The sequence below is a fragment of the Nyctereutes procyonoides genome, unplaced genomic scaffold (genome assembly GCF_905146905.1).
Source record: "Nyctereutes procyonoides isolate TBG_1078 unplaced genomic scaffold, NYPRO_anot_genome, whole genome shotgun sequence".
In the NCBI taxonomy this organism is placed as follows: domain Eukaryota; kingdom Metazoa; phylum Chordata; class Mammalia; order Carnivora; family Canidae; genus Nyctereutes; species Nyctereutes procyonoides.
This window is the reverse complement of record NW_026575118.1, coordinates 2,007,081-2,033,730: the sequence shown is the minus strand read 5'-3', so window position 1 is coordinate 2,033,730 and position 26,650 is coordinate 2,007,081. Positions and strand designations below refer to the sequence as shown.

The window sequence follows — 26,650 nt, the reverse complement described above, 5'->3', positions numbered from 1 at the left end:
ATTGCTATACAGATCTCTGAAAAGTAATCAACACGTTTTAAGAGAGGCAATGACAATTAAGAGTGCTCAGCAGAGATGACAAGGATGGTGGGGAGAAACTTTGATGACCAGAAGAGCAGCGCTTCTTTCCTGCCATTTCATTTCATAACACACACACAGAATATAGAAACATTTGTACTATACACAGGGTGTTAAGGGGAAACTGCTGCCTGGGACAATGGCTACACAGCCCAGGCCCTGCCAGCTCCTCTGGTGGGATTAACATTTCAGGCTACCCCGTATATCTGAAGAAATATTATATGGAATAAAGACTTATTTTGTGTTACCAGAAGGTTACCTTTCCTTTCATGGCACAATGCCCTCTCAGGCCAGGAGAGGAAGAGTTCAAAAAAGGCTCCTTTCTGGAGGCATTTTCACGCTTTATTCCTTTTTTAATTTTTTTGAAAAAAGATTTTATTTATTCATGAGAGAGAGAGAGGCAGAGACACGGGGAGAGGGAGAAGCAGGCTCCATGCAGGGAGCACGATGTGAGACCTGATCCCAGGACTCCGGGATCACACCCTGAGCCAAAGGCAGACGCTCAACCACTGAGGCACCCAGGCATCTATCCCTTTCTTTTAGAAGAGTTAAGAGACTATATCTGAAATCAGCTAGCGGTCATTATCGTTGGTTACACAGTCTTCTACTTGTAGGATACAATTCAACTAACTTTAGTTCTTATGATAATGGTTATTTGAGGTTTTTATTTTTTTTTAAAGATTTTATTTATTTGAGAGAGAGAGAGGGAGAGAGAGAATAAGCATACACTATGTGGCCTTTGTGTCTGGCTTTTCACTTGTCATGTTTTCAAGGTTTATTCATGTTGTAGCATGTATTAGTATTTGATTCTAGCTTATAGTTTATATAACCCCTTATCAGATAGATCATTTGCAAATACCTTCTCTTATTCAGTAGGTTGCCTTTTTGTTTGCTGGTAGCTTCCTTTGCTGTGCCAAAGCTTTTAATTTTGGTGTAGCCCCAATAATTTATTTTTGCTTTTTGTTTCCCTTGTTCAAGGAGACATATCCATAAATATGTTGCAAGGGGGGTATCCAAGAGATTACTGCCTATTTTTTCTTTTAAAGGAATTTTATGGTTTCAGATCTCACATTTAAGTCTTTAAACCATTTTGAGTTTATTTTTGTGTATGATGTAATAAATTGGTCCAGTTTCTTTCTTTTGCATGTAGCTGTACAGTTTTCTCAGCACCACTTATTGAAAAGACTGTCTTGTCCTGATTGTATATTCTTGCCTCTTTGTTATAGGTTAATTGATCATATAATTAAGGGTTTATTTCTGGACTTCCCACTCTATTCCACTGATCTACATGTCCGTTTTTGTGCCAGTATCTTACTGTTTTGATTACTATAGCTTTATAGTAGATCCTGAAATCAGGGATTGTGGTGCTTCCGCTTTGTTATTCTCAAAATTGCTTTGAATATTCAAATCTTTTGTGGTTTCATACAAAATTTAGGATTATTTGTTCCAGTTTTATGAAAAATGTTATTTGTATTTTGATAGGAATTGCATTTAATCTGCAGACTGCTTTGAGAAGTATGGACATTTTAGCAATATTAATTCCTCCAATCCATGAGCATATCTTGTGTCATCTTCAATTTCTTCCATAATTTCTTCTCATTTTCAGAGTACAGGTCTTCCCCCTCTTTACACATACTAGAAGATATATTATTTTTGGTGTAATTATAAATGAAATTGTATGCCTAATTTCTCTACTACTTTGTTATTAGTGTATAGAAATCTAACAGATTTCCTTAATTTTATATCCTGCAACTTTACTGACTTCATGTATCAGTTGTTTTTTGGTAGTTGTTAGGGTATTCAAAATGTGGTATCATATCATCTGCAAATAATGAGATTAACTACTTTTTACCAAGTTAGATGATTTTTCTTTTTGTTTGAGAATTTCTTTTTATCTGCTTAGCTAAGACTTCCAGTAGTATGTTGAATAAAAGCAGCAAGAATGGACATTTTTGTCTTGTTCCTGTTCTCAAAGGAAAAGCTGTTTTTCACCATTGAGTATGTTAGCTGTGGGTCTTTCATATATGGCCCTTTTTATTTTGAAGTATGTTCCCTCTAAACCTACTTTGTTTAGAGTTTTTATCATGAACAGATGTTGTATTTTATCAAATGTTTTTTCTAAATCTTTTGAGAAAATTGCATGGTTTTTGTCCTTCCTCTTGTTAATGTGATGTAACATACTGATTTGCCAATACTGACTCACCCTTTCATCCCTGGAATAAATTCCACTTGATTGGGGTAAATGATTCTTTTACCTTGTATATAATTCTTGTATCTTTGAATTGAGCTTGCTAATATTTTATTGAGGAATTTTGCATCTTTGTTCATCAGGGTTGTTTGCCTATAGTTTTTTTTTTTTTTTTGTAGTGTCTTTCTGGTTTCAGTAATGCTGGCCTTGTAGAATGAATTTTGAAGATTTCCTTCTGCTTCTGTCTTTTCTAATAGTTGAAAAGAATAGGTGTTAACTCTTCTTTAAATGTTTTGTAGAATTCACCTCTGAAGCAATGAGATCCTAGACTTTTGTTTGTTGGGAGTTTTTGATTACTGATTTAATTTTGTTACTAGAAACCAGTCTGTTCAAATTTTCTATTTTTTCCTGATTCAGTTTTGGAAGATTGTATGCTTCTAGAAATGTATTCATTTCTTCTAGTCTACCCCAATTTCTCTTCTTTCATTTCTGGTATTATTTGAGTCTTTTTTTTCTTTTTGAATTTAGCTAAAGGTTTATCAATTTTGCTGATCTTAAAAAAAAAAGAACTGGATCTTTTTTTTTTTTTTAAAGATTTTATTTATTCATGAGACACACACACACACACACACACACACACACACACAGAGGGGTACGGGGGGCAGGCAGAGACACAGGCAGAGGGAGAAGCAGGCTCCATGCAAGGAGCCCGATGTCGGACTTGATCCTGGGACTCCAGGATCACGTGCTGGGCCAAAGGCAGGAGCCAAACCACTGAGCCACCTGGGGATCGCCAAGAACTGGTTCTTTGAAAATATTTTAATTATTAATTTTAGAGAGTGCATGTGTGTGAGGGGGGAGAAAGGCGGAGGGGGAAAGGTGGAGGAAAAGGGAGAGAGAATATGAACCAGGCTGCACAGGGTACAGAGCCTGATGAGGGCTTCAACCACTTGACCCCAAGACCATGACCTAAGCTGAAGCCAACAGTTGGACACTTAACTGAGCCACCCAAGTGCCCACTAGCTCTTGGTTTCATTGATGTTTTCTTTTCTTTTTCTTTTTTTTTAGTTACCATTTACTTCTACTCTAATCTTTATCATTTTCTTCCTTTTGCTAACTTTAGACTTTTTTTTTCTAGTTCCTTTAAGTATAGGTTAGAGATTTTTTTCTTATTTCTTAAGATAATCCTGTATTGCCATAGATTTTTCTCATTTAATTTTGAGAGTGTGTGTGCGGGACAGCTGAGAGGCTCAGTGGTTGAGCGTCTGCCTTTGGCTCAGGACATGATCCCTGGATCCAGGATTGAGTTCCACATCAGGCTCCTTTCAGGGAGCCCGCTTCTCCCTCTGCCTATATCTCTGCTTCTCTCTCTGTGTCTCTCATAAATAAAATCTTAAAAAAAAAAAAAAAAAAAAGAATGTGTGTGCAAGCAGCGGGGTGGAGACCAGAGGGAGAGGGAGAAATAATCTCAAGCAGATTCTATGGCCAGTGCTGAGCCTGACACAGGGCACAGTCTCACAACCTGGAGATCATGAACTGAGCTGAAATCAAGTCACATGCTTAACCAACTGAGCCACCAAGGTGCCCCCTGAACTTCCCTCCTAGAACAGCTTTTGCTACATTCCAAAGACTTTGGATGGTTGCATTTCCATTTTTATCTGTCTTCATGTATTTTTTTTATTTCCTCTTTGATTTCTTCATTGACCCATTGGTTGTTTGGTAATATGTTGTTTAGCCTCCATGTGTTTATGTTGTTTTTTTCAGTATTTTTCTTGTAACTGATCTCTAGTTTCATACCATTATGATTGGTATAGATGCTTTTTATGATTTGTCTTCTTAAATTTACTGAGACTTGTTTTGTGGCCTAATATGTAGTCTATCCTAAACAATGTTCTATGTACACTTGAACAGAATGTGTATTGTTTTGGGATGAGATATTCTATATATATTTGTTAAGTCCAGACTTTCCAGACTTAAATCTGTTAAGTTCTCTATATATCTGGCCTAATGTGTCATTCAGAGCCATTGTTTCCTTCTTGATTTTTTTTTCAAGATTTTATTTATTTATGAGAGAGAGAGAGAGAGAGATAGGCAGAGACACAGGTAGAGGGAGAAGCAGGCTCCACGGTGGGGGCCTGACGCGGGACTCAATCTCGTGTCTCCAAGATCACGCCCCGGGCTGAAGGCGGCACTAAACCGCTGAGCCACCTGGGCCGCCCTCGTTGATTTTCTGTCTGGATGATCTGTCAATGTTAAGAGCAGTGTTAAAGTGTTCAACTATTATTGTATTATTGTTAATTTCTCCCTTTATGTCTGTTAATATTTACTTTATGTATTTAGGTTCGCTGATTTTGGATGCACAGATATTTACAATCAATTGTTAAATACTTTTGTTGGCTAGATCCCTTTATCATTATGTAGTGCCCTTCTTTGTCTCTTGCTACAGTCTTTGTTTTAAAGTCTATTTTGTCTGATATAAGTATTACTACCCTGTGCTATTTTTTTCCTTGCTTCCATTTGCATGGAAAAATCTTTCTACCCCTTTACTTTCAGTCTATATGTGTCTTTAGGACTAGAGTGAGTCTCTTGTAGGTATCATGTAAATGGCCTTTTTAACTTATTTTTTATTCTTTTATTTATTTCTTACCCATTGGTTACCCTAAATCTTTTGATTGAAGCATTTATTCCACTTACATTTAAAGCAATCATTGATAGGTATGTATCCTTGTATTGCCATTTTGTTAATTGTTTTCTGGTTGTTTTGTAGTTCTTCTCTGTTCCTTTCTTCTTCTTCCTTGTGGTTTGATGGCTCTCTTTAGTGTTAAGCTTGGATTCTTTTCTTATTTTTTTGTATATTATAGGTTTTTGATTTGTGCTTACCACTGGGCTCATATATAGCATCCTATGTCTATAACAGCAGTCTGTATTAATTTCATGATCTCTTAAATTTAAACACATTCTAGAAGAATTAAATTTTTACTCCCTCCTCAATGTTTTATGTACTTTATATCTTTTTATTTTGGGTATCCCCATGACTAATATTTGTGGACATAACTGATTTTACTACTTTGTGTTTTAACCTCCATACTGGCTTTATAAGTGTTCTAATATCTTTACTACGTTTATTTTTACCTGTGAAATTTTTCTCCTTTCATAATTTTATTTCTACTTACAGTCTCTTCACTTAGTTTCCATTAGTATTTCTTATAAGGCTAGTATAGTGATGAACTCTTTTAGCTTTTTTATCTGGAAATCTCTTATATTTCTCTCATTTTTGAACAGTAAGTTATCCTTGTTTGTAAGTTACACATTTTTTCCTTTCAGCACTTCTGGCCTGCAATATTTCTGCTGAAAAATTACCTGATATTCTTTTTTTTTTTTTTAAGATTTTATTTATTCATGAGAGACACAGAGAAAGAGGCAGAGACATAGGCAGAGGAAGAAGCAGGCTCCTTGCAGGGAGCCCAATGCGGGACTTGATCCCTGGACCCAGGCCCACACCCTAAGCCAAAGGTAGACACTCAACTGCTAAGCCACCCAGGCGTCCCATCAGCTGATATTCTTAAAGGGATTTCCCTTATATGTAACTCTGTTTCTTCACTGCTTTTAAGAGTCTCTCTTCGTCATTACTTTTTGGTATTTTATTATGTGTCTCAGCATGAACTTCCTTGGGTTCACCTCATGAGGAACTCTGTGATTCCTGGACCTGGATGTCTGTTTCCTTCCAGATTAGGAAAATTTTCAGCTATTATTTCTGTAAATAAGTTTTCTGTGCCCTGTGCCCTTCTCTCTTTTGCTTCTGGAATCTCTATAATGTGAATGTTTTTATGCTTGATGATGTTTTAAATTCACTTCACCTTAATTTTTATTTATTACTATTTTTTTTGTGGTTCAGCTTCATTGCTTTCCATTATCCCGTCTTCCAGTATGCTAATCCCTTCTTGATCCACTAATCTGTTGATTCTCTCTAGTATATTCTTCATTTCAGTTATTATACACTTCAGTTCTGACTAGTTCTTTTTTTATCTATCTCTTTGTTAAAAGTTCTCAGTGAGTTCTTTGACTCTTATGTCTGGTGTGTATCTTTTTTAAAAAATATTTTTATTTATTTGAGAGAAAGAGAGCATGAGCAGGGGGGTGGGCACAGGGAGAGGGAGAAGCAGATTCCTCATTGAGTAGGAACCCCAACATTGGACCCTGAGATCATGACCTGAGCCAAAGGCAGATGCTTAACCAACTGAACCACCCAGGCACCCTAAGTATGGTGAATATCTTTATGACCATTACTTTGAACTCTTTATTAGGCATATTGCTTACTTCCATTTCATTTAGCTCTTCTGTAATTTTGTCTTTTTCTTTCATTTGGGACATATTCCTGTCTCATTTTGTCTCTCTTTCTATATATTAAGTAAGTCAGCTATATCTCCTCGTTTTGAAATAACTGGCCTTATGTAGAAGAGGTCCTGTAGTGAAATACCTCTGGTCACCAGAACAAGGTGCTCCAGGTGTGTCCCGTGTGGGCTGCCTGTACCTTCCTATTGTGGCTGAGTTGTGATTGCTGTGGACATGCTGGTGAGTGAACCTGGCCTTCAGCCCAGTTGGCCACAATGACCTGCTTCACCTGCTGTGGGCACACTGGGCAGGGTTTGTTCCCCATGCTGTTAAGAGGTCTGGCTGAAGCTGCCATGGCTTGCTTGTGGGCAGGGGCTGGCACACAGCCTAGCATTCTTGCTTAGCTGCTAGGAAGGTGTGGATGCAATGATGGGCTGGGCTTGCCTCCTTCCTGAGAGGCTTGGATGCACCTGCCATGGGCTCATTGATGAGTGGGGCTGGTACTTAGTCTAGCTGTCTGTAATTAACCTCTGCAACAGCTGCAGACACACTGAAGGGCAGGGCTTGCCCTGTGTAGCTAGCTAAAAGGCCTGGATGCAGGAACTAAGGGTATGGCGGTGTGTGGGATTAAATGTTCTCCTCCCCAGGACAGGAGTCACTTTGGAATGGTGTCAGGTCTGGCTAGGACTGCCTATTGGGCATGGCAGAGCAGGAGCTACTTAGGAGGGATATCCGCAGAACTGAATGTGTTCAGTGAGGTAAATATGCAGGGGAATCCAGGAGTGTGGGCTATGTGGTGTTAGCAAGGTAGATGGAGAGTGTCCGAACTGGTTCCTGCAAGCATCCAGCTACCTAGGCTGGGGGAGGGCAAGAAAAATAGCATCTGCAAACAGTTTTGTTCCTGGAGAAATCTGCAGATCCCTGCCCCACTGGTACAGGTTCTAAGATTAGTTGATATCCTTCACATATACCTCAAGTGCTTTTCAAATTGTTGCTGCTGTGTTTCAGGCCAAGTTAGTGTGCTGGCTCTCTGAGGGTAGGTACTTTGGTTTCCTATCACCATTCAGCTCTCCTAGAGTTAAGCAACACTGGTTTTCAAAACCAGACATAATAGGAACTCATTTTCCCAGTACGGGTCCCCAGGACTGGAAGTGACTGGTATGGGGTCTGATCTCCTTGCTCCTCTGTGCCTGTGATGTCCCTCCTGTTTGTGGTTACTATGCTTTCCAACTACATCTTCACTCCTTTTACCTTTTTTTTTTTTTTTTTTAAAGATTTTGTTTATTTACTTGAGAGAGAGCAAGTGAGAGAGCATAGGCAGGAGGAACAGCAGAGGGAGAAGAAGACTCTCCACTGAACAGGGAGCCCAATGTGGGGCTTGATCACAGGACTCCAGGATTGTGACTTGAGCTGAAGGCAGACGCTTAGCCGGCTGAGCCACCCAAGCGCTCCTCTTTTCACCCTTTTTGATGTAGCCTTTCTATGACAAGCTGTGGAAAATCTGTTCTGCCAGTCTTGAGGTCATTTTTTTTTTTTTTTTTTTCTTTTTCTTTTTTTTTTTTTTTTTTAATTTTTTTTATTTATTTATGATAGTCACAGAGAGAGAGAGAGAGGCAGAGACACAGGCAGAGGGAGAAGCAGGCTCCATGCACCGGGAGCCTGACGTGGGATTCGATCCCGGGTCTCCAGGATCGCGCCCTGGGCCAAAGGCAGGCGCCAAACCGCTGCGCCACCCAGGGATCCCTCTTGAGGTCATTTTTAGAGTTAGTTGCAACAGATGTAGTTGCTGCTTTGGTGTGTTCTGTGGGACATGGTGAGCTCAGGATCCTGTATGGCCTTCATCTCTCTTCTGTTCTTACACTTTCATTTAAAAGTTTACATATGGTTTCTTTTCGTTCTCTGCACACATTTAAAATGGAGGATTTAAAATCTGTATAGGTCCAATGTCTAGACTTCTTCAGGGACAGTTTTAATTGACTATTTTTCCTGTTTATGAGCTATACTTTAATTCGATTTTTCTCATAATTTTTTTGTTGAAACTTGACATTTAAAATAATATAATGTGGCAGCAATGGAAATCAGGTTCCCACATGCCTCTTAGGGCTTGTTACTGTGGCTGTATCTTGTTGTTCTTCTTTGTTTAGTGACTTTTCTAAACTAATTCTATGAAGCCTGCATTCTTTACAATATGTGGCCACTGAAGTTTCCACCCACTGGTTGGCAAGTGACTGAACAGAGATTTCCTTGTACATTTGGAACCAATAAATCTCCCAGTCTTTGCTAAGAGACAATGTATTTTGGGGCACACCTCCAACACTCAAACAGGTTATTGACAACTCTGCCTTAATCTCATATCCTGCTTATGCAGAACCTCAAGGTCAGCAAGAGGTGAGAGCTTAAGGCGTACTTAGGTCTTTCCTGAGCACGTACACAGTCCTATGTATATTCTTGGAATTGGAGATTCCCAGCAATATGTTAGAGCTTTTCAAAGCCCCTACAGACTTTGATATCTACAGACATCTTTTTCACCAGCTTTTCCTTTTAAGCTTTTTGGTTGTCTACTGTTTCTACTGTTTGCCCGAAATATTATCTATACCTCAGACAGCCATGGAGTTCAAATATTTGTAATTGGCTCTGAAAAATGTTCTGCCCTTCCCAGCTGACAGAATCTTTTTCTACTGGTCAATCTCCATGTCAGGTCTAATACAGCCAGCTCATAAGTGAGGTGTTCCAAAGACTACCAGACAGGTCAAATAAAAATAATTATTTGGCCAATTAAGCTTTGAAATAGTTCCACCTGTTATGCCCTTCGGTGCCTGAAAGGCTATAGTGGGAAAGTTGGCTGTTCTTTTTCAAGGTTACTCCAGAGCTGGAGAGTGGGAGATTGGACTAAGGCAAGTTAAAATGCCACAAACCTCACCGTTCACACCATTTTCTTGATCAAATGCTCTATGGGTTTCTGCAGGTCTTTTTTTTTTTTAATTTTTATTTATTTATGATAGTCACAGAGAGAGAGAGAGAGAGAGGCAGAGACACAGGCAGAGGGAGAAGCAGGCCCCATGCACCGGGAGCCCGACGTGGGATTCGATCCCGGGTCTCCAGGATCGCGCCCTGGGCCAAAGGCAGGCGCTAAACCGCTGTGCCACCCAGGGATCCCTGCAGGTCTTTGATTAATTACCCAATTTCTGAAAAAGTTGATTCTGAGAGGTGGGTTTTTTTTTTTTTTTCATTGCTTTTATGGAGGAGTGAATTTTTGAAGGGCTTTATGGTACTATTTTCACTGCCTTCCTCTTCTGATTTTGATTTTTGGAATTACAAAAGTAGTAAGTACACTGTATAAACTGTACATGCAAGTACACCACCACATTTGAGAATCACACCCTACTGCAGAGAATTGAGATGCCTGAAAAGGCTGTAATGAAACACAGACATGGTTTCATTGCCTTGAAGAGGTCTGCAATCTAGTTTCAAGGATAAGACATATCCCCAAAAGATAAAAGACGGTATCAGTACCTGCTACCTTCAGAAATACAATAATGCTGACTTAATAACCACCTGAGGTATAAATGCAAATCCTACAGAATTTCAGAGAAGGGATTTACTAGGTTTGAAAAAGCATCACAAAGAATAGGTCTCTGCTTGAGTTTTGACAGATACATAGCAAAATGGTGGGAGAGAAGAGGCAAGAACAATGGGTATAATGGGAGATAAACTTATCAAGATAGGGCTAGTTAGTGGAAGGCCCTGAATGCTAACATAAGATTTGATTCTATAGGCCAGAAGGTGGCAAACTACAGCCACAGCCCTCAAGACAGAATTACCTATTTTTGTAAGTAAAGTTTTATTGAAACACAAGCCAGTTCATTCACTACTATCTAAGGCTGCATTAGCACTATAATGAGTAAATGGAGTAGTTGCAACAGTGACCATATTTCATCTCTCTTTTTATACCTTTGTTGGGAGTTCCATAGGGCCTGAAATATTTACTATCTGTCCCTGATGTTGGCCATGACTCTGGCCCATACATTCAGGCTGTAGCCTCAGCCTTGGATAATAAAGAGACTGCTCAGAAAAATCTGTACAAGGTGAGCAGCACTAGACTGAGGGGAAGTTTTCAGGACTTACGGCTAGTTGGAGAAAAACAGTAAAAGGTCAAAGATGACTCCAAGGTTTTGAACTTGTACGATTGGTACAAAGATTGTAGTGATAACCACAAAATAGCAAGTTTGGAGTACAGTTAGGTAAAAGTATAATGAATTTGTCTTTAAACATGTTAAGTTTCAGGTGTTACTAAAACTTCCAACTAAGATCTTTAAAAAGTAGGTTTCTTCAACTTGGGCGTGATGGCAGCGTTGGAAATGGGGACTTAAAAGTTCTTTGCAGACAATCATCATATGGTTTCACTCATATGGGGAATATAAAAATTAGTGAAAGGGATCATAGGGGAAAGGAGAGAAAATGAGTGGAAAAAATCAGAGAGGGTGACAAAACATGAGAGACTCCTAACTGGGAAACGAACAAGGGGTAGGGGGAAGGGGAGGTGGGCGGGGAGATGGGGTGACTGGGTGACAGTCACTGAGTGGGGCACTTGATGGGATGAGCACTGGGTGTTATACTATATGTTGGCAAATTGAACTCCAATAAAAAAAATACAAAAAACAAAAAAAAAGAAAAAAAGAAGAACACTAAAAAATAAGAAAAAATTAAAAAGTTCTTTGCAGAGTTTAAGTCACAGAAAATAGAAGCGACCTCCTAGGATAAATCCAGAGAGAGAATAATTGAGTGGAAGGCTAGGTATTATGAGATATTCACATATATCAAGTAGAAGCCGGGAAGAAGGAGAGACAGCACAGGAATGGCCAGAGAAAAAAGGTGAGAAACAGGGTAGCAAAGTAGAAGTCTAAAAGCTATGAAAATTGTTTTATGAATAGAAGGCACAAGGATGAAGAAAAGTTTATAAAGGAAAGAGTGAATGGATAAAAGGTCAACTGGAATGGTGAAGCATCAGAAAGGTCAAGAGAATATCAAGGAAGCAGTAATTTTTCAGAATCATAACTTTAATACTAGAAATTCTACAGGAAGGAGACTTCATATTTATTTATGAAAAGATATTCAGCTTTTCTACTGACTGAATTTTCAAGATACAACATACAATTTATAAGATAGTAACTCATGTATCAGAGAGCTAAAGGATGATCACAATCTCCATTAAGAACAATCTCTTAGAAAGAGGATTACAGAAATGACTGGCAATAAGAGATTAAGATTTTTAAAGACACTGAAAAAAGACAAAAAGGAAAGAGCATAAAAAAAAAAAAAAAAAAAAACAAGAGAAGCCTGGAAAAACAAATAGGTCCCATGGCCATGTCTCTAAAGACTGCTGCAGTTTATTACACGCCTTGTCTAACCACCTCTTAACTAAATTACTTTTTTTCATAACTGTTTTATGGAAAAATCCTGCTTAAAGTTCCTTGAGTGAGTAAATTCTTTCTTATTACTTATCTCTTTACTGAATCACTATACTCCTTTATATTCTTTGTTGTAAGATGCTAGGAAAACTTATTCTGAGTTGAAAAATTATTTGTTCTTAATTTCCTAATAGGAAAATATCATTAAATGTATTAGTGAAAAATTCAACCCACTCACATATTTTACAAGGGAAGTAAAAGAAAATAAGAGACACTGAGTATGGGTATTTATATAAAACATGGAATATAGAGAGAAAAACAATATTTTCAATCGTTGACAAAAATTTCATTCAAGAGCTAAAGTTGTGAACATTTATAATGAAAAGGGAAGCTGCTTGCAATAAAAAAGGCAGAAAACATTATTTAAATAACACCATTTAGAGACCAAAGAGGATAAATTAAAGTGAACAAGGTGTTTTAAACTATTATATAGATTGTTCACAATAAGGTTGAAATAGCAAGTACATACAAAGGGAAACAGGATTAGAAGTGGGGATTCTACAGGAAATATGTGGGAGACTTCAAGACTTTTGAAGTTAGAGGTACTTTAGGACACTTAATTTTACTTCAAAACCAGTTATTTATAAACTGTATTAGCCATGACATGGACAGTTTTTTGAGTTGCAAATAAAAATAGAAAAACAAAAATGAGGAGAGGAGGAATGAAACAGTTGGGAGACACTGCCCATCATGTGATGTAATGATGTGAGTCTGAACTGGTTATCACACATAAACAGGGAGAAACAATGTATATGAATTCCCAACAAAGGTATAAAAGGTGACAGAAAAATGGATGGGGTGATTCTTGGAATTAGCCACTAGGTGGTGGCATTGGCCCAGGACTGTTCAGTTGTGGGGGCTGGAAATCAGGTGTCAGTAACTGGTCATTCGTAGCTACAGGGCTGTCAGAGAATAGCATTCTACTTGATTATGTTAATAAAAATTTTGAAAGCCAACACTAGCTAAAATTCATCAACAAATTATCAAAAATTTACTATGAAGTGATTATAAAAAATATAACTGTGCTTGTCCACTCACCTTTACTACATTGTCCCCTGATTGTCCATTATTTCGTAAACAATCTAGACATATAGCAATTTGTGGGTCACTTCTGTGATAGTCCTTATCATCTTGATTTTCATCACCTTCTTCATCTACTTTAGGTTTGTCAACTTTTGAAGTATCATCTGTATAATTTAAACGGAACTAAGTTAGATGTAACTCAAAGTAGATTTTAAGGTTAAGCAACAGTATATTAATCATCGAGCAAATCATCAAGTTAAGAATTTTAAACATTTTTGGTTTGATGAAGAATAAATGAAAATTTTAGTATCTTTAAAATGTTCCAACCAACTCAATAATGGAAATATTTTTAAAAAGCCATCAGTGACTTACTAACATAACCTAAAATTTCTAGGCTCACTGGCCAATGAATGATTCAGGACTAGCTATATCTGGCCACAAAAATGATTGCAATTAGTGATTAGACCACTTAGAAAGTAGACAGGATATAAAAATATTCCAAATTCTATATATATTCAAATTGGAAACCAAGTACTCTTTTTAAAGTATCAAATACTGAGTTCTCAAAATTTCAAATTATTATATATTCACAAAATCAGCTAGTGAAATATGAGAATTAGCTTTTCAAACCTGTATGTAGCTATGTAACATGTTAAATCCATTAAAGAAATCTGAATCACATGCTTTGTTATGTACGAATGTATTTAACCTACAAAATACCTGCAGCCTATGTATAATACAACTCCATGTGCTGATTCATTTATTTATGGAGTCCCTTTAACTCTGTGTTTGATATGCATTGTGATACACTTGAGGGAATACTGAAACTAGAGGGTTATCACCCTCATCCTCACAGTGGTCAGGATACAGGAGGAGGGAGATACAGGCAAGTAAAGAAAACAGACCGATGGGAAGTATAATAAGGACTCTGATGGAAGAGGTAAAAATAGACTATGTGGGCACATATAAGAGAGGTATCCAAACTCTCGGTGAAGCAGAGATTCAGGGAAGATTTTCAGATAGAATATCTCTAAGCTGAAACTTGAAAGAACTAGCCAGTCAAGCATTATGGTACAGAAAATCCCAGAAAAAAGGAATGACAGGTTAGCTCCTCTTTAATGCCTAATAAAAGCATTACAGTTGTATTATAGAGGGCAGGTGGGTTCTCTTTCTTGTGCGTTTTTTTTTTTAAGATTTTATTTATTTATTCATAAGAGACACAGAGACATAGGCAGAGGGAGAAGCAGGATCCTGCAGGGAACCTGATGCGGGACTTGATCGCAGGTCCCCAGGATCATGACCTGAGCCAAAGGCAGACACTCAACCACTGAGCCACCCAGGGGTCCCTGATTTCTTTCTTCTATATATTTATATAGAATCCACATAGACAGGAGCTTCCTTTTATGAACCAAACTCCCAGCACCAAGAAAAGATTCAAATTCTCTACCCAAACTAAACATTATAAAATACTTTAAAAAGGGAGAAATATGGTTAAAGAGAGATACACACAAAGTAGGCTATACTCCTTCATGAGTCCATCTATACGATACACAGAGTCATGGACTAAACCTACTATATATTTTCTACTGACAATTTCTTGGTTTCCTGTTCTCTTGAAAAGACAGTAAAAAATTGGAACATACAGTAAACTTTATATTATCTATACATAAAATTATAGCACTACTGTCTAAATTGCAACTTACACTTGGGTAAAACAAGTCTTTAGTGAAATCATTTTTTTGTCAGGCTTGGCTTCTTTGCCCATTTTGTTTGTTGTCATAGATAAAAAGATAATCCCTAACTACCTTATTCCAATAATTGAAAACTATTCTCAAACTTCCCCTGCTATTAGAAGCCAGCCTTGAACTGTTAAGTTGAACTAGTTAAAACTATCATCCTTAGTTTACAGATGAAAAGAGACAGCATCTTGATTTATAACTGATAATCCTATGATCTTAAGGGTGAAGACTGAGCTCACAATGAGCCTATAAAAACATGTATACATCCTTAAAAGATTTCAATGGTATTTAGGCTATCCCGAAATAAATCTCATATTAAGTAACAGTAGGAAAAGCATATTCTTCTTTATTATTTCAGATATGTTGTACTTTTTTTTCTATTGTGTGAATTATACATACTAAAAGCCTTTTCTCTGCCCAGTAATGTTTGCCACTTTGCTGAGACTATTAAAAATTACTGATGGTGGAGTCTCCTGGGACCCAGAAGAGAAATATGGACACTCAGTTTAAGTGATGGAGAAAATTCCCATAAGAATCTAGAAATATTTTTCATTTCCCAGGACATATAAATTTGTATAGTCTGAGTTCCACATATAAAAATATAATTCCAGATTATCATAGCATAGACAGATCTCCTGATCTGGCACTCAGCTACATCTTGGTTCCTTCTCCAATAAGGCAAACATACAAAATAAAATAAATAGAAAACCCCCTCAGGGTTTAGCTGCAGACCCTGGCTATTTCTTACTTCAATTTCCTTTAGCTCTCCAGCAAATATTGTTATAATGAGTAGTCAGTTTTCTCTTTTTTTTCTTTCCCAATTCTAATTTTTTCTATTTCCAATTGCTTTCAATTGGTGTGACTCCAGATTTACACAGATGTATATAAAATCACATGATTTTATACAAAAGGATCATAATGTAAAAAAAGGGCTACATGAATTTTATACAAGAGAAATCTGAGCTTAACGTGATATTAATTCACCAAATCTACAAAAAGTTAACCACTTTAAGAGAGTATCAGATATAGACGTAAGAAAGTCACCTTGTCCATTTTCTTGAGGCTTATTTTTCTTCCAAAATTCAGATTCACGCTCAAGTTCCTCTAATTTAAAAGAAAAAGGAAGTATAAAATAATAGAAACAATTATAAAATCTTTAGTAGAAATGTTGACTTCATAGAACACAAAAATCTGCAAGAAGCCGAAAAGCAACTTACGTTCTCGTAGTCCAGGGACCAGCTTAAATATAATTTCCTCTAATGTATTATCCAACCTTCCAAAGGGGGGAAAAAGAGAATATACTAATAAAGAAGATAACAAAATCCAGTATTTAAACGGTTAAGAGATCTGTATCTTGCATGTATTACAAAATGCAGGACATAGACAATTTCAGCATATCCACGATATCAAACTTCTCTGCATGCAGAGTGCACCCATTTCTAGCCTTTCCTGCAGTATTACAAAAATGGTCCCAGTCCCCAGCTCTCTCTACATCTCTATTCCCTAAGTAGGACTTTGAAATTCCTCCCTCAAGTAAAGGATGGCATCTATTTCCTCCCTTCAAGAATATCTATGAGCTAGCCTTGAAACATGCTTAGGACAACAGAAAATGGCACAAATGACACCATGCTAGGCTCTGAGACAAAGCCTTAAGAGGCCTCCCAAGCTTCTGTGCACTCTCTTAGAATACTGCCACCAGACAGCAAGTCTGGATGATGGGACACCATGTAGAAGTGCCAAGTTGCCCTGCTGAGGCCATCTTAGACTCATTCACTGTAGTCTCCTGAGTGAGTCCAGCCAAGACCAGAAGAACCACCACCTAGATCTGTGAACCACACAGAACTGTGAGGAATAAAATGCTTTTATTACTGTTTTAAACATGAAATTTAGGACTGGTTTGTTATGCAGCAATAGCGGATACACCTGCTCTCAAACTCTCTACCACCACTCTGGCTCTTTCCTGTAAAGGAAATAATGTCCATTCCTTCTAAGCAATTTAGACCTTTTAGTCATTCTATCTTCCTAGGTAAGAAATGTGTAAATATTTACTTTGCCATTTTTCCCATTTCCTTTTCCTGCCATGGAGGAGTGAAATGCTGCTTTTCGTGGCTGTTCCTTCGGTCTCCTGTTCCCACAGCCCCTCTGCTCTCTCAATCCCCCTTGCCCTGCTCAGCAGCATTACTCTTCTAGAATACAAACATGTACAATGTTCTCACATCTAAAAAACCCCAAAACTTTTGCTGAACCTATGTCTTTTCAAGCTGTTAGCAGTTTCTCAACCTTTTCTTCCAACTAGAAAAGTCTGAAAGCATGATTGACATTATTTCTGCCACACACTCTGGGTTTTGCTTCTTTTACTCTACTGTATTCCTGAAATCATCAGAACTTCCACACTGAATAGATTTAAATTCTTCCCTTAGAAAAAAAATAATAAATTGCCTTAGAATTACAGTTTAAAAATTGTAGATTATTTTTAAAAATCATTTTTTCTCCTATATTGCTCTACAGCAGTTTGACAGTGTTGCCCTAACACTGCTCCTTGAAAATTCCCCTTCCTGGTTTTTCCTTTTTCCTGTCTACTTTTCTTTATCCCTAAGTATTCTTAATTTTCCAACTACCTCAAAAATTGAGTATTCTCCATTGTTATGACTCTACACTTTCTTGAGCTCTTCTACAGGCTGCCTGCCTTGATGATCGCATCTACTTTTGTGGCTTGAAAACATACAGGCAGATCATATGTGCGTGTGTGTACATATGTACACACACATACATATACATTACACTTCTCTGCTGAGCTCAATTCTGTATTTCTAACTGATGCAGAAGATCTCAAGCACGTCCTTTGGCTCATCACCGTCAAGACTGTCTCATTTATCCTTCAACAAAACACTGAATACCTTTCTCCATTTCTTTCGTTTTAAAAATTAAATTTAGAAATGATACCATATCTCTCCCAAATAAAATCAAAATGCAAGAATTACCTGAGCCTTCCCCCACCTCAATTCACACATTTACTCATAAAACCCCACTGATCATGCCTTCTCCATATTTCTCCCACCTAGTCTTCCCATACCTTTCATGCTTCTGCTCCATCAATTGCCACACTTACAGGACAGCACAGCTACTTCCCTTTAAGTTGACATGCCCATAGTGAATCTTCCTTAAGCACTAATTTGTTCATTATCTGCCTGCTCAAGAACTAATTTCTTCCCACCACCTGGCTTTGAGTGTTTATATAACCTAAGTGCAACCTAAAACTATAACTGGTGCTACTGTCTCTCTTCTCTAGCTAACTGCCTTATTCAATTGTCCCTAAGAATGCCTTGTCATTTTCCGATCTGTTTTTCTTCCTCATTCTCTTCATCCTGACTCATATACTCTTTTCTTGCTCTCCAACCTAACCAATATCATCTTACCCTTTAAGACTTCATTCAAATACTAACTCATTCACAAAGTTTTCCCCAGATTTAATACTAGTAGTACTTAAGAGAAATATTTTTAATATTCTTTCAGAGGAATATATATATACACACATATATGTAATGTGTGTGTATATCTATATACACACACACACACACAAAATTTACAGATCCAACTTCCCCATAAAACTCATGTTCAAATACAAAATTTTCACGCCCCACCCTCCCCATTCCTGATTCTTACAACCCCAGAGGCAGCCCCTTTCAAATCCAACCTGTTTCGTTCTGGTAGCCACACTTTTTCTGCTGTCTACATTCTTCTGACTTCCTTTTATGGAAAATAAAGATTTGGTTCTCTGATTTCATCTTGCCAGGCCCGCTTCTTCCCAACATACACTATTCTCATCTTTCGGATATACTCTTATTACCATATCTTTCTGATATACTTTTATTACATTTTTTTGGCTTAATAACCAGTGTTTACATGGTTATAATTATATAAATATTTACAGACATTAGTAGACATCCATGCATTCAACTTTTTTCTTTCTTTAGAGTTAGTAGTTGCTTTCTTTTCTTCATTTTCTATATACCTATTTCCAAATTCCTTGAAAGAATTTGTTCTGTTCTCAAACAGATCAGGAGTTGACAAGTTTCATTTCTGTTTCTCTGAGACATCCCTCACCAAATTAAAGTCCTCTGTCCTCCTATCCAGTTTAGGACTGACTGACACCAAGGTCTGTCATTAAAACCACACCTCTGATTCCCTTGTTTGTCCCTCTCTCATTTGCTCAAAATTATTTGGCACAACCACAACACTGGCTAAATCCAATTAGATGCAGGTGTGGTTCTCCATTAACCACACCTGCATCCACAGCTAGGAAGAACACAACCACAGCCTTACAAATTCCTAACTACAACCCCCATGTGCCTTTAAAGTTGCTAAGAATCCAACTATACTTCCCCAATTTATTCTCACTTTCCTAAATGACACAATTTCTTCTCTCCTCAAATCATTACATCTCCTCTTCCAATCCTTACTCTTGGCTTATAAACATTTTTCTCCTCAATGAAAAACTTCCACAGACTCTGACCACCATATGTACAGTGCATGCACTTACATATACTCCACCCTCCTATTCATTGCTACAGATGATCTGTCAGTCTATATAAAGCCATTCTCCTCTCTCATTCTATAAGATTCCATTCCCTCTCATCTACCCAAAGACATTGTTTCACCAATCCCCCCTCCACTCCACTCTCCTACATTATTAACTTTCTGCTCTCTATTGGACCATTCCCTTCAAACATGCCATTTCTTTGGTCCTGTATCAAATGAAACAGAAACCTTTTGACCCTATTTCCCCTACCAGCTACTATCCTGTTTCTTTGCTCCCATTTGTGGCAAAACTTTGAAAGACTTGTCTATACTCACTGTTTCTAATTACTCTTTCTCCCCTTCCTTCTTGAAACAATCCAGTTAGGTTTTTGCCTCTTGGCTCTACTGGAAGTACTCTTGTCAAGGCTGATGACCTCCATGTTAAACCCAAGCATCAGTTTTGTCTTTACCTTACTTGACTTCCAGGAACAATATCTGACACAGTCGATCACTGTCTTTTGATACACATTCTTCACTTGGCTTCCAAGCCACACTCCTGGATTTTCCTTCTACGTCACTGAACCTTTTCAGCTTCCTTTGCCTCTCGATCTCTCAACATGGAAATGCTCCAAGGCTTGATCCTTGGTCCTCTTCTCTTCTTTTTCAAGTGCTCATCCTGTCTCACAGTTTAAATACCTTCTATATGCTGAACACTACCAAATATTTATCTCCAGCCAGACCTCTTCCTTGAACCATAGACTTGTATATCCATCTGCCAATGTTCTCTTCTCTGAAATGACTAACAGACTCAACATGTCCAAAACCAAACTCCCAACTACCCCTCCCCCAACGCTGCTCTATCCTTAGTCTTCCCTGTCTCAGTTAATGACAACTCCGTTATTCTGGTTGCTCAGTCAGGAATCTCAGGTCAGGGTCTACTTATTCTCTCATACTGTATATCCAATCTACCAGCAAATCCTGCTGGATCTTCCTTTAAACTGTATCTAGGATATAACCATCTCTTATCTGGATCACCACAATTACCTTAACTGGTCTCCCTGCTTCTACCTTTACCTTGCAATGTACAGTGTATTCTCAATATGGTCATCAGAATGATCCTTTTTAAGCCAGGTCAGGTCTATCCTCTAACCAAAACCTTGCTGTGGTTTCCCATTTTACTTTTTTTTTTTTTTATAGTGGCCTACATGCCTCGCATTACCTCTCTGCCCTCACCTCCCACTATTCTCTCCCTTCTTCACTGTTGTCTGGCCACATTGGTCTCCTTGCTGTTCCTCAAACAAGTTTCAGGTGTACTCCTGACTTAGTTCCTTTGCACTGGCTGCTCCTTTTATCTGGAACTGGAAAACTTTCCCTGGATTATAGATGGCTAACCCCCTAATGGCCATTAATTTTTTGCTCAAAGTTCACCTTCTCATGAGGCCTATCCTCACCATTTCATTTAAAATTGCAGTCTGTCCCTCCCTTCACACTCCTGAGCCTCCTCACCAGCATCTTCTCCTTTCTCCCCTTTGTACTTTCTAATATACCACATGAGTAACTTATTTTACAGTTTGTTGTCTATCTCTCCCCACAAAAATATTAACCCTATAAGGGCAAAAGTCTTACCTAATCTATTTTTCCCACTAAAGCACCTGGTATGATGCCTTGAATACAGCAGGCATTCAGTAAATATTTGAATGAATGAATGATTCCTCATAGAGTTTTCCATCCTCCTTCTATTATCTGTATCAGCGATGTCCAGCAGAAATATAATGTGAGTCAAATATGTAATTTTAAACCTTCTAGTGGGCACATTAACAAAAGTGTTTTACATGTTTTGTATAAAATTCTAATATCTAGTTTATGCATTAAAATATTTAACAATGCATTTGTTTAGTAATTTTAATTTACTTAAGATTCTATTTAATGAAAAGGTTTCAGGTTTTCATTTAAATTAAATTAAATTAAATACTGTTTCACATTTTCATTTAAATTAAATTTAAAATTCCACTCCTCTGGTGTACTAGCAGCAACATCACAAGTATTTAACAGCCACCGTGGCTAATGGCTATCAGACTGAACAGCATGACACAGGCTGTTTTCTGGGCCTACTACACAGCTGCCATCCTCCATCTCTCTCCCATGTTAGATTCCCTTCCTCCTTGGTTTATGCTCTAGGAATCCTCCAGTAGCCTCCTGAGAAAGAATGTAGAAGGAAATTCTGTTGATACCTGTATAGCAACACAATATTATCTACTGAATAAACCTTGACTCCCCTTGTTTTTTTGCTAACAAAATCTGATTATGTTCTGGCAATATGTCCAGCTTTAGGCAAAAATCAAAATTTGCTAAGGCACCTCTAGACCCCATACTACCCCTTTACCTAGGGTTTGCATGTGACCTAATTTGGACTAGTAAGTGAAACCCTGCTGCGGGACCCTTTGGTGAAGGTCTTCTGCCTGCCATCTCCCAGCAAACCTGGTCTCCTGAGGCTGCTCAGCTATCACTACCAACCGTATAGTTTCCAATTCCCATTTTTGCTCCCATCACTTCTTTTCCTTTCAACAAGAATTTACTGAGAACCCATTGTATTCCAGGAGTTATCTCCAGGTGCCAAGAATATTGAAGTTCTTGTTCTTATGTCTGTTTGTCTTTAAAAGTTATTCTTTTGTAGAATAACTTTAGTGGGACAGGAGGAAAAAAAACTACAAAGGATATCATTAGATAAACTGACAACACTGGAATATGGAGGATAGTTTAAATATTGTACCAATGTGATCACACTCTAGTTATGTAAGATAATATCTCTAGTTGTAGGAAATACACACTAAAGTAGTTGGGGGTAAGGAGCCATTAAGTATGTGACTTACTCTGTAATGGTTCAGAAAAAACAGAGAGCAGGTATGCATGCATATGATAAAGTAAATGAGATAAAATGTTAACAATAAACTAATCTGGGTAAGGAGAATACAAGTGTTTCTTGTATTTTGGGATTTTTTTTGAGTTTTAAATTATTTTCAAACAAAAAGTTTAAAAAAAAACGTTGATGTCATACTTTAGCCAAGGGAGGACATTTGATTAAATGGTGATTGGATCCCTTCAGGTATCTAACAGTCAAAACCAAGAATTTTTCTTCCAACATAGCACTTTAAAATGGAGTAGGTAATAATTATTAACTGTTTGGTATGGTTTTTGATGAAAGCATTAGAAAAAAATTTTAGAGGAAGAGTTCACATTGTTCTCTGAGTGACTTAAATCAGAGTTTCTTGACCTCCATACTATTGACATTTGGGGCTGGCTCTCTGGTGTGGGAGGAGGCTTCCTGTGAATCACAGGATGCTCAGTGGTGTCCAGCCATCTATCCTACTAGATGCCATCAACACCCACCCAGACCTGACAATCAAAAATGTCTCCAGATGTTGCTAAAAGTACACGGTGGGGCGGGGTGGGCGCAAAATCACCAGTGGTTGAGAAGCACTGATATAAATCCAACTAGGAGAAGTCCTGCTCAGGGCTATAGACTATAGTAGAACAGTGGTTCTCAAATGTTAGCTTATGTCAGAAACACCTGGAAAGCTTGCTGACTAAGATGGGCTCCACTCTCATGTTCCTCAATCAGCAGATCTGAGGTGGGGTCAAGAATTGTCATTTCTAACAAGATACTATTGGTTCAGGGACCACACTTTGAAAATCACTGGGCTTGACATTTACCTACAGAAAAATTACTACAATGACAGGCACTAAAATTAAAATAAAAATGTCTGAAATGTAAGACTTGCAAATCCAGATTTATAGAATGATGGCAAACATTACACAGATTATGAGGGTTACATAGAGGCTATCTAGAGACTATCTAGTTGTTTTTAGATATGTACTTCCCTAAGACCACACAGTTGATTGGTGGTGGAGCTCTGATAGGAAAAGTAGGAAGAAAATGGGTTTACTGGTAAGGATATCTGGCTTGTAGCTGCAAAATGACATGTGTGTGTTAAAGTTCTAAGCAAAGCTGTGTCACTTCTATAAATTTCAGTTTCCTAATCTGGAGAAAAAGGGTTTAGATTAGGAGGTGACAGACTACTTCTAACTTTATTTTTTTATTTTTTATTTTCTTATAAATTTATTTTTTATTGGTGTTCAATTTGCCAACATATAGAATAACACCCAGTGCTCATCCCATCAAGTGCCCCACTCAGTGCCTATCACCCAGTCACCCCCACTTCCTGCCCACCTCCCCTTCCACCAACCCTAGTTCATTTCCCAGAGTTAGGAGTCTCTCATGTTCTGTCTCCTTTTCTGATATTTCCCACTCATTTTTCTCCTTTCCCCTTTATTCCCTTTCACTATTTTTTATATTCTCCAAATGAATTAGACCATATAATGTTTGTCCTTCTCCGATTGACTTATTTCACTCAGTATAATACCCTCCAGTTCCATCCACGTTGAAGCAAATGGTGGGTACTTGTTGTTTCTAAAGGCTGAGGAATATTCCATTGTATACATAAACCCCATCTTTTTTATCCATTCATCTTTCGATGGACACCGAGGCTCCTTACACAGTTTGGCTATTGTGGACATGGCTGCTAGAAACATCGGGGTGCAGGTGTCCCGGCGTTTCACTGCATCTGCATCTTTGGGGTAAATCTCCAGCAGTGCAATTGCTGGGTCATAGGGCAGATCTATTTTTAACTCTTTGAGGAACCTCCACACAGTTTTCCAGAGTGGCTGCACCAGTTCACATTCCCACCAACAGTGCAAGAGGGTTCCCCTTTCTCCACATCCTCTCCAGCATTTGTGGTTTCCTGCCTTGTTAATTTTCCCCATTCTCACTGGTGTGAGGTGGTATCTCATTGTGGTTTTGATTTGTATTTCCCTGATGGCAAGTGATGCGGAGCATTTTCTCATGTGCGTGTTGGCCATGTCTATGTCTTCCTCTGTGAGATTTCTGTTCATGTCTTTTGTCCATTTCATGATTGGATTGTTTGTTTCTTTGCTGTTGAGTTTAATAAGTTCTTTATAGATCTTGGAAACTAACCCTTTATCTGACTACTTCTAACTTTAAAAGTACAGAATTACACTTAAGTGAATGGTAGTTATTTTAAAAAAATTCTTTAAGTTTTACATAAATGTTTATATACTCTTTTGATATAAGAAAAAATTAATAGTACCAAGGTCAGCCTCCCTTACTGTTAGGCCTGTCCTCTCCTTCTACTGCCATGTTGTTCCATGAAAGCACTGTTATGTGTCAAATGTTAAAATACCTAAAATAATTGCAACTAAAGTAGCTCTGAGATAAAGCTATAATTTTAAATTTGGAAATAAATTTCTTAAATATTTAATGTTTAACATCTACAGACTTATTTTTAAATTTCTATTAATAAAATGCTTTAAAGTGAAAATAAAAAACTTCATAAAACCTGTATTAACTGAGTCAAGGTGCTAACAAATATTTTGATGCATAATAAAACATATTAAGAGTTCATATAATTTAAGTTAGATGAACTATAAAATACATTTACTTACCTCAACATTTCTAATGGATTTGTCTCATGGACTTGGATGCCACACCTTGGACAGTCATTGCTATCTTCAAAGTGCTGTACAATACAAGTCTTACAGACTAAGAAGAAAGAAGATGTTAGATTAAAATGCATCATGTGAACTTAAACTAAATGTAATTAAAAATAGTCCTTAAGAATTGCCTATTATAGGTAGAATAGTATTCTTTAACCAAACTTTATAAAACCTTAAAATTCTAACAGTGTAAAAAAAAAAAAAAAAAGACCCAACTGAAACAAAGCTTATAGTGAATGATATAAAAAGTATATGTTACTCCGCTAATTGCTTTCTTAAATATATTCACAAACCAAATAATTTGTTCATATTACTATGGAAAAAGCTGGTGCATTTATATAAAACAACAGTTCTCATTTAAAGAAGTACAAAGAAAGGTATAAACTTAGTAAGCCTGTAATGACTTCTTTTGAATGCGACATAAATAGTTCCTAATAAAACTTGAGAGTGTTCAACATGTTTGGATTACTTTCTTTTGGCAAGGTGCTCCTGGGACAAATGAGGAGTTACAATGAAACTTCTGGCTTTTGCAGAGCATGATCAGTCTGTGCTCACAAATACCATAATTCCACAGAGCACAAAGTATGGGTAGCAGCATCAAGCTCATACAAAGGCATGAGAGGTAAAGTGAAGAACCACTGAGAAACTGACTAGGGTAAGATTTTAAATAAACATTCTAAACAAAGATAACAGAAATATAATTTGTGGATCTTGGCCACTAGCCCATATGGCCTACATTTCCCCCAGTAGGGGAAACTTTCTGGCTGTGAATCTCTCTCACCTTTTCCCTAGGTTTTTATTATCTCCTATGTCAAATGTCTTGCCCAAAAACCTTAAACATTTTTACAACACCTGAACTATAAAGAATTTTTTATCTAATTTCCTATGCCAATACCCCCCCTCTATTTTATTATACTCTGTATAATCTGAAATTTTCACCTGCTATTCTGTATAATCTGAAATTTTCACCTGCTACCTGTTAGGATCAACTCCCGTAACTCCCCTACAAACTACTTCCTTTTCCCCTCCTCATGCCCCACACTCTCCAAAAGAAGTAAAAAAGTTTATCTAAACAATTGATCAAAAGTAAAAACTAGACTTCTCCCACTGAGATTAGGTCTGAAAATTCAAGCATAACATATACACTGGTTAGAGTTAACCATGGTCAAGGAAGAATTCTACTCGGTACCTGATTTTAAAGTCATTAGTACATATACAGAATAGTATCTTGGTATTTCCTTTCACTTATGCATTGATTCAAAAGACACTGAATGCCATGCACTGTACTAGGAGCTGCAGATGTAAAGGCAAACAAAGTCCATACTTTTATGGAACTTCTATTTGGAAAGGCAAACAAGAATTTTAGTAACACATGATATTCACGCACACACAAAAAAGGTAGATAGAGTGTTAAAGCATTGGCAGTTTTAGAGTGGCCAGGGTAGGACGTATGAGCAGATTTGCTTTTGTTTTTGTTTTTGATAAATACACCTGAATCCCATTTTTCTACCTTTTTACCATTACATACAGCTTTAAGGACAGTACCCCTTCACCAAAATTCTCTCTAAATTTGGACGAAAGATGGTATCAGAAAACCTTAAAAACATAAAAGGGCTTAGATATGAATACTTCATCTGTCTTCCAAATCTCTTGGCCCAAAAAGGTTCTAAATGACTTTTCAAAAGTTACTGTTTGGGAAGGGAGGACTTTCTTGGTAAGCCACACTGAAGTGG

General features: G+C 37.5%; 1 protein-coding gene across 5 annotated transcripts in view; it reads right to left on the bottom strand.

Moving 5' to 3' along the window:
• Window positions 1-26,650, bottom strand: part of PCGF5 (polycomb group ring finger 5) — a 120,100-nt gene that overhangs the window by 24,274 nt on the left and 69,176 nt on the right. For all 5 annotated transcript variants that reach the window (XM_055334413.1, XM_055334412.1, XM_055334414.1 and 2 more), the window contains 4 exons: window positions 24,867-24,963; window positions 16,046-16,101; window positions 15,873-15,932; window positions 13,105-13,253 (listed from right to left, as the gene is read on the bottom strand). In XM_055334413.1, coding sequence (XP_055190388.1) covers window positions 13,105-13,253; window positions 15,873-15,932; window positions 16,046-16,101; window positions 24,867-24,963 — 362 coding nt within the window. The remainder of the gene's footprint in view (window positions 1-13,104; window positions 13,254-15,872; window positions 15,933-16,045; window positions 16,102-24,866; window positions 24,964-26,650) is intronic.